The following is an 8,881-nucleotide window of genomic DNA, read 5'->3' on the forward strand; positions in this document are numbered from 1 at the left end:
AAAGTAAACAGAGATTTTAGAAAAGAAAAACTGGAAAACAAGTATAAAGCTAGTATTAAGTATGTTTAGAAGTTTATACTAATCTACATGTTAAAAAAACTGACCTCCCATTAGCAATTGCTGAGTTCATATAACATCTTAAATCTCCATATAAACAAACCCTCACTGACTATGCAGATAGATACGAGATCTAGCTAAACATATTTTTCTAAGGTTTCAGAGGGGTAGCTGTGTTAGTTTGTATCAGCAAAGATACTGAGGAGTCCTTGTGGCACCTTAGAGACTAACAAATTTATTTGTTTCTCCTTGATGAACCCTCCAACCCCCCCCCCCCCGACCCGGTTCACTCTACTTCCCTGTAAACCAACCACCCCACCCCACCCTCCCCTCCCCAATTCGAGCACGCTTGCAGAGGCAATAAAGTCATTGTTTTTTCACATTCATGCATTCTTTATTAGTTCCTCACAGAAGTAAGGGGATAATTGCCAAGGTAGCCTGGGATGGGTGGGGGAGGAGGGATGAAAAAGGACACACTGCATTTTAAAACTTTAAGTCTTATTGAAGGCCAGCCTTCTGATGCTTGGGCGATCATCTGGGGTGGAGTGACTGGGTGGACGGAGGCCCCCCCACCGTGTTCTTGGGCGTCTGGGTGAGGAGGCTATGGAACTTGGGGAGGAGGGCTGTTGGTTACACAGGGGCTGTAGCGGCGGTCTCTGCTCCTGCTGCCTTTCCTGCAGCTCAACCATACGCTTGAGCATATCAGTTTGATGCTCCAGCAGACTGAGCATTGACTCTTGCCGTCTGTCTGCAAGCTGACGCCACCTATCGTCTTCAGCCCGCCACTTGCTCTTTTCATCCCGCCATTCAGCCCGCCACCTCTCCTCTCGTTCATATTGTGCTTTTCTCATGTCCGACATTGACTGCCTCCACGCATTCTGCTGTGCTCTATCAGCGTGGGAGGACATCTGCAGCTCCGTGAACATATCGTCCCTCGTCCTACGTTTTCTCTTTCTAATGTTCACTAGCCTCTGCGAAGGAGAAACATTTGCAGCTGGTGGAGGAGAAGGGAGAGGTGGTTAAAAAAGACACATTTTAGAGAACAATGGGTACACTCTTTCATTACAAGGTCGCATATTTCGGCTTGCAGGCAGCCATGGTAGGCCACAGTGTTTTGGCTTTTTTAACCTTCTTAACATACGGGAAAGGTTTCAAACAGCAGCGCATTTCCCATATCAAGGATGAATTGCGTTGTCCATTTAAAATGGGTTTTCAATGTAAAAGGAGGGGCTGCGGTTTCCCGGTTAACATGCGGCACAAACCCAAGTAAACCACCCCCCCACACACACACACACACAATTCTCTGGGATGATCACTTCACCCCTCCCCTCCACCGCGTGGTTAACAGCGGGGAACATTTCTGTTCAGAAGAGCAGGAACGGGCGCCTCTGAATGTCCCCTTAATAAAATCACCCCATTTCAACCAGGTGACCGTGAATGATATCACTCTCCTGAGGATAACAAAGAGAGATAAGGAATGGATATTGTCTGCATGCCAGCAAACACCGGGACCATACGCTGCCATGCTTTGTTATGCAATGATTCCAGACTACGTGCTACTAGCCTAGCGTGGTAAAGTGTCCTACCATGGCGGACGGGATAAGGCAGCCCTCCCCAGAAACCTTTTGCAAAGGCTTTGGGAGTACATAAAGGAGAGCTTTCTGGAGATGTCCCTGGAGGATTTCCGCTCCATCCCCATACACGTTAACAGACTTTTCCAGTAGATGTACTGGCCGCGATTGCCAGGGCAAATTAATCATTAAACACGCTTGCTTTTAAACCATGTGTAATGTTTACAAATATTTACAAAGGTACACTCACCAGAGGTCTCCTGTGTGCCCTGAGGGTCTTGGGTGAGTTCGGGGGTTACTGGTTCCAGGTCCAGGGTAACAAACATATCCTGGCTGTTGGGGAAACCGGTTTCTCCGCTTCCTTGCTGCTGTGAGCTACCTACAGTACCTCCATCCTCATCTTCCTCGTTCCCCGAACCGTCTTCCCTGTGTGTTTCTCCAGTGAAAGAGTCATAGCACACGGTTGGGGTAGTGGTGGCTGCACCCCCTAGGATCGCATGCAGCTCCGCGTAGAAGCGGCAAGTTTGCGGCTCTGCCCCGGACCTTCCGTTTGCTTCTCTGGCTTTGTGGTAAGCTTGCCGTAGCTCCTTAATTTTCACGCGGCACTGCTGTGTGTCCCTGTTATGGCCTCGGTCTTTCATGGCCTTGGAGACCTTTTCTAATACTTTGCCATTTCTTTTACTGCTACGGAGTTCAGCTAGCACTGATTCATCTCCCCATATGGCGAGCAGATCCCGTACCTCCCGTTCGGTCCATGCTGGAGCTCTTTTGCGATCCTGGGACTCCATCACGGTTACCTGTGCTGATGAGCTCTGCGTGGTCACCTGTGCTCTCCACGCTGAGCAAACAGGAAATGAAATTCAAACATTCGCGGGTCTTTTCCTGTCTACCTGGTCAGTGCATCTGAGTTGAGAGTGCTGTCCAGAGCGGTCACAATGAAGCACTGTGGGATAGCTCCCGGAGGCCAATAACGTCGAATTCCGTCCACACTACCCCAATTCCGACCCGCAAAGGCTGGTTTTATCGCTAATCCCCTCGTCGTAGGTGGTGTAAAGAAACCGGTTTAAAGGACCCTTAAGTCGAAAGAAAGGGCTTCGTCGTGTGGACGTGTCCAGGCTTAATTCAATTTAACGCTGCTAAAGTCGACCTAAACCCGTAGTGTAGACCAGGCCTGAGACTGGGGTCTCTGATAGTAGACACTGGGTCTTTTTCCAGGTATGGGTACACAGCCTTGCTCAGTAATGAAGACTGAACTGCTGGTATGTTAACAGCAGTGTGTGAAAGAAGTGAACCTAGCTCTCATGGTTTTCTGGTTTACAGCCTAGTGTATTCTACTCCAGGCCAGATAGTATATGAAAGCACATGTGTTTTGGGCAGTCTCTCTCTCTCTCTCTCTCTCTCTCTTTCTTTGCTCCATATTGTATTTTATATGTGGGCAAGTGCGATAAAGACAAAATGCATTAATGTTACTGAGATGTGACATTTCTTGGCTCTGGTGAAAGAGACAGCTGACTTAGGCTGAGGTAGAGAAGACAATATAATGGTGGGGGAAGGACGGGGAGTCAGAAAAACTGAGTAAGGGATAGGGAGAAAGTGATGGATGATTTCTAGGACAGGGAGAAGATTGGGTGAACATGACAGGCAGAGTTGGGATTGAGGAAAAAGGTACCTACTTTCCTCAGTAAACAGGATATGGTCACTGTGAGTATTTGGTATTTGTGCTGTGGATGGCAAGCTAATCACATAATATAGTTTTTTCTTTTTCTTTTTTCCTCTTGGCAGAATGACCTTCCAAATAAATCCACAAAGATTTCTAGATAACTGCAGAGTCTTTTTGTCTCTGAATTTACATTTGTATGAGTTTGTGTGCTACTTTAACTGTTAGCAATTTTTTTTTTCAAACAAAAATTTGCTTGGACAAGTTTTTGCAGAAAGTGAATAAAGTATCTGCACAATGAATTTGTATTTTTTTTATTTAAAAAAAATATTTGTAAATGGTGCTTTCCCCTGGATTCATTCATCTCTCCTGTGGAAGATGGGAATCTTGTATATGCATCTTGGGCAGAATTGGAACCATATTCTTGCTTTTTATGACATTTTGTTTCAGTAATTCCTCAAAATACACCACTTAGTAGAATTTGATGTATTTGTTTCTGAACCACAGAACATCTTGAATATCAGTTTTATTCCAAGAATATTTATTTGACTGGGAACATTTAATATGGCCTTTTACTTTGACACTTAAAATTTCATTCTTTAAACAGTCTTGTGTAACAGGGCTCCTTTTATGGAGGGTACTGTTATATGATTCTGTGATTTATAGTTTGTTTTCAATAGTGTTAATTCTCTCGATGTTTGTTACGGTTTCCATTAAGTTTACGATGTTGGATAATAAAAGGACCAAACCTCTTAGGATGTTTATAACCTAGGAGAGTTAGAAGGACAATGAAAGCAATAGTGATTTCCATAAAACAGCGAGATTAGGTTGAGGAAGTGGCAATAGATGATGCTGTGCTATAGGTTGTGTTTAATTTACCATTGAACTTGATTCACATCTCATGACTCATTGCGAACTACTAATTAGATATGAAGTGTTCTCTCTCATCACAAACAGCACACAGAGTTCAAATGAAAATAACAGGTTCTACACAGTGAATAGTAGAGGGAACAGTAAGGGAATAGTTATTCCCTTAATCAAGCAGAGATATTAAAACCTCCTGAAAACCATCTCCAGTGTTACGTTATGAATTTCTGTTTCATAATGAGCATGAAATACATCAACTAAAATACTAGAGAATGTCAATAAATCTGATCAGTCATGAAGACTGCATTTAAAGCAATAGGAAATACCAAAATAAACAAACAAGGGCAATTAGAAGAAAAGTATTTTAAACGCAAAAAAGAGGCTTATAAGAAGTGGAAGATTGGACAAATGACCAGGGAGGAGTATAAAAATATTGCTCAGGCGTGCAGGAGTGAAATCAGGAAGGCCAAATCACACTTGGAGTTGCAGTTAGCAAGAGATGTTAAGAGTAACAAGAAGGGTTTCTTCAGGTATGTTATCAACAAGAAGAAAATCAAGGAAAGTGTGGGCCCCTTACTGAATGAGGGAGGCAACCTAGTGACCGAGGATGTGGAAAAAGCTAATGTACTCAATGATTTTTTTGCCTCTGTCTTCACGCACAAGGTCAGCTCCCAGATTGCTGCACTGGGCAGTACAGCATGGGGAGAAGGTGACCAGCCCTCTGTGGAGAAAGAAGTGGTTCGGGACTATTTAGAAAAACTGGACGTGCACAAGTCCATGGGGCCGGATGCGCTGCATCCGAGGGTGCTAAAGGAGTTGGCGGGTGAGATTGCAGAGCCATTAGCCATTATTTTTGAAAACTCATGGCGATCGGGGGAGGTCCCAGATGACTGGAAAAAGGCTAATGTAGTGCCCATCTTTAAAAAAAGGGAAGAAGGAGGATCCGGGGAACTACAGGCCAGTCAGCCTCACCTCAGTCCCTGGAAAAATTATGGAGCAGGTCCTCAAGGAATCAATTATGAAACATTTAGAGGAAAGGAAAGTGATCAGGAACAGTCAGCATGGATTCACGAAGGGGAAGTCGTGCCTGACTAACCTAATTGCCTTCTATGATGAGATAACTGGCTCTGTGGATGAGGGGAAAGCAGTGGATGTGTTATTTCTTGACTTTAGCAAAGCTTTTGATACTGTCTCCCACAGTATTCTTGCCACCAAGTTAAAGAAGTATGGGCTAGATGAATGGACTGTAAGGTGGATAGAAAGCTGGCTAGATCGTCGGGCTCAACGGGTAGTGATCAATGGCTCCATGTCTAGTTGGCAGCCGGTTTCAAGTGGAGTGCCCCAAGGGTCGGTCCTGGGGCCGGTTTTGTTTAATATCTTTATTAATGATCTGGAGGATGGTGTGGACTGCACTCTCAGCAAGTTTGCAGATGACACTAAACTAGGAGGCGTGGTAGATACACTAGAGGGTAGGGATCGGATACAGAGGGACCTAGACAAATTAGAGGATTGGGCAGAAAAAAACCTGATGAGGTTCAACAAGGACAAGTGCAGAGTCCTGCACTTAGGACGGAAGAATCCCATGCACTGCTACAGACTAGGGACCGAATGGCTAGGTAGCAGTTCTGCTGAAAAGGACCTAGGGGTCACAGTGGACGAGAAGCTGGATATGAGTCAACAGTGTGCTCTTGTTGCCAAGAAGGCTAACGGCATTTTGGGCTGTATAAGTAGGGGCATTGCCAGCAGATCGAGGAACGTGATCGTTCCCCTTTATTCGACATTGGTGAGGCCTCATCTGGAATAGTGTGTCCAGTTTTGGGCCCCACACTACAAGAAGGATGTGGAAAAATTGGAAAGAGTCCAGCGGAGGGCAACAAAAATGATTAGGGGTCTGGAGCATATGACTTATGAGGAGAGGCTGAGAGAACTGGGATTGTTTAGTCTCCAGAAGAGAAGAATGAGGGGGGATTTGATAGCAGCCTTCAACTACCTGAAGGGGGGTTCCAAAGAGGATGGAGCTCGGCTGTTCTCAGTGGTGGCAGATGACAGAACAAGGAGCAATGGTCTCAAGTTGCGGTGGGGGAAGTCCAGGTTGGATATCAGGAAAAACTATTTCACTAGGAGGGTGGTGAAACACTGGAATGCATTACCTAGGGAGGTGGTGGAGTCTCCTTCCTTGGAGGTTTTTAAGGCCCGGCTTGACAAAGCCCTGGCTGGGATGATTTAGCTGGGAATTGGTCCTGCTTTGAGCAGGGGGTTGGACTAGATGACCTCTTGAGGTCCCTTCCAACTCTGATATTCTATGATTCTATGATTCTATGATTTACCGTATATACTCAAACATAAGCCGGTTCGTTTATAAGCCGACCCCCCCCCAAGATGGATAAGTAAAAATGTAAAATTTGTATAACCCATTCATAAGCCGACCCTATAATTCAGGGGCCAGCAAACTTTGGCTCCATCAGGATAAGCCGCTGGGGGGCCGAGATGGTTTGTTTACCTCGAGCGTCCGCAGGCACGGAGGTAAACTTAAGTAAACAAAGTATCCTGGCGCTCCAGCTGCTTACCCTGATGGGCTGGGACAGCAACTGGTGGGGAAATTTTTTGGGAGCAGAAGCTGGGAGTCAGGGGAGTAGCCCCTGTGACCACCCCCACATGACCCCACCCCTAGCCCGGAACCCCCACACTCTTCCCATCCATCTCTTCCCACCTTATCTGGGGAGGGCCAGGGGAGGATGTCTCTGATCAGGCTGGAGTTGCTCTGGCAGGCTGGGCAGCGCGGCCGCAGCCTGTTCCAGGGGGCCAGACCGGGCAGCGCGGTCACAGCCTGTTCCAGCAGGCTGGGCCAGGTGGCACGGCCGCAGTGTGCTCCAGCAGGCCGGGCAATCGGCCACAGCCTGCTCTGGGGGGTGGGGCCAACCGTCGCGGCTGCAGCCTGCCAGCCCCGGAGCTGCAGCTGCTTTGGAGGCTGGGGGGAGAGCAGCGTGGCCAGAAGTGGAGAGACTCTGGCCCCGCCCCTTCCCTTCTGGCTCTGCTGGCTGCGCTGCCTCTCCTCCCTCCCTCTGTTGGGGGGAGGGGCTGCGTCCCACCTCTCCCTCTTTATACCCGTTCATAAGCCAACCCCCTTCTCTGGTGCTTCCCTTTTTTACTAAAAAAATTCGGCTTATGAACGAGTATATACGGTAATTAGAAATGCTGGAAATTGAATTAATATAGTTTTAATGCAAAAACTATCTTTTTTCATTCACGCTTTTATGTTTGAATGGCAGTGTGCAGGACTGGTCCCAGGGAATGAAAAGTGAGAGAGGAGTGTATTTCTTCAACCTGAACTGTAAGTTTTCTGCCTTATGTTCTGTATAAAACAAGTCTAATATTCCACGTGCATCTAATTTCTTTCAACAGTTATTGTATGTGTGGATATTTGTATAAATTTTAAGGGAATCCTCTAAGATGACTGATTTAATTAAATCCTTGCTATAATCAATCCTTGGAGGTTTAGATTTATATTGTGTGTGTAAAGCTACAAATCACTAACTTTATTTAAGTAGCTTCATGGTGCTTAAGTAGCAAATTCTGGTATGACTTTGGAGAAATGCTGAAGAAATTTGGAATCAGTGTAGGTGTCTTTCTTTTGAATATACAGAGCCATAAGAGTGCATAACAATTAACAGCAGAGACCCAGATGTAAATTGGTGTAGCTCCATTAAAGTAAATGAAGTTATGCTGATTTACATCAGCTGAGGTTCTGGCCCAGAATCTATCCCCTAATCAAGAGTTCACAATCTCAGGCCTCAATCAAGGAAATCTCTTAAGCACATGCTTAACTTGAAGCATGTGAATTGTCCTGTTGAAGCCAAGGGGACTGGTCATATGTTTAAGTGGTTTGTGCTCAGAGGTGAAAGTAAGCCGGTATGGGCCGGTATGGAGGACCAGTAAGAAAAGGTGCAGTAGCGTACTGGCAAGAAAATGGAGCATTCTTTCCCTCTCTGACTCCTCCTCCTGGCTCCAGCACTATTGAGGGTCCGGGGGCCTGGCTCCACGAATGTTCAGGGCCGGGTCTCCCCTCTGGCCCCACCTGCTGCCCCCCCCCCCCGCGCCTCCCCTGAGTGTGGGCTGGCCCCCCTTTGCTGCCCCTGTGCACCCCCCTGGGTCCCAGAGCAGAGCTTCCCTGTCTCTCCTCTGAATCTCCATGCTGCCTGCCTGCATTAACTGCAGCTGAAGGGTCCTAGTGCCCCCCGCCACTACTGCCAGGGCAGGCTGCCCTTCCCCCTCACACCCTTTCATTTTCCAGTGGGACCCTCCACCAGTACAGCTGCCCCCCCCTGCCCGCACTCACTGCTCTTGCCCCACGCTGGGCAAGGGGCAGCCTCATCCCCCACCCCCAGTGAGGCTACAGTTAGGGGCAGCAGCAGGGGAGGAGGCGCACGTGTGATGGCAGCTCCCCCCCCCCCCCCGGCAGCCACTACAGGGGAGGCAAGGGGGATTCCTAGACGTGAGAGGGGCCCTAGGAGCACATGCACTGACAGTGGGGGGTGAGTGTGCTGCCGTGGGGGAGAAGGGGGTCCCTACACCAGAGCATGCTGCTGCCGGCAGGGAGAGGGCTGGGGGGAGTCCTCCTCTCTGGCTCCAGTCCCAGGGCAGCCTGCCTGCACCTCAAACACATCCCCAGCCCTGCCCCACCCCAGAGCCCACACCCCCAGCCAGAGCCCTCATCCCCCTGCACTCCAAC

The 8,881-nt window shown here is 47.8% G+C and overlaps 1 protein-coding gene across 1 annotated transcript; it reads right to left on the reverse strand.

Moving 5' to 3' along the window:
* Nucleotides 1–429: 429 nt before the first annotated feature.
* On the reverse strand, nt 430–4,649 carry LOC135973054 (uncharacterized). The gene is made up of 2 exons (XM_065554437.1): nt 1,879–4,649; nt 430–1,051 (listed from the first exon to the last, which is right to left on the reverse strand). The coding sequence occupies exons 1-2, from the start codon at nt 2,414–2,416 to the stop codon at nt 549–551; spliced, it is 1,041 nt and encodes a 346-aa protein (XP_065410509.1). The 5' UTR covers nt 2,417–4,649; the 3' UTR covers nt 430–548.
* Between the last annotated feature and the right edge of the window lie 4,232 nt (nt 4,650–8,881).

The sequence above is a fragment of the Chrysemys picta genome, chromosome 8, assembly GCF_011386835.1.
Source record: "Chrysemys picta bellii isolate R12L10 chromosome 8, ASM1138683v2, whole genome shotgun sequence".
Lineage (NCBI taxonomy): Eukaryota > Metazoa > Chordata > Testudines > Emydidae > Chrysemys > Chrysemys picta.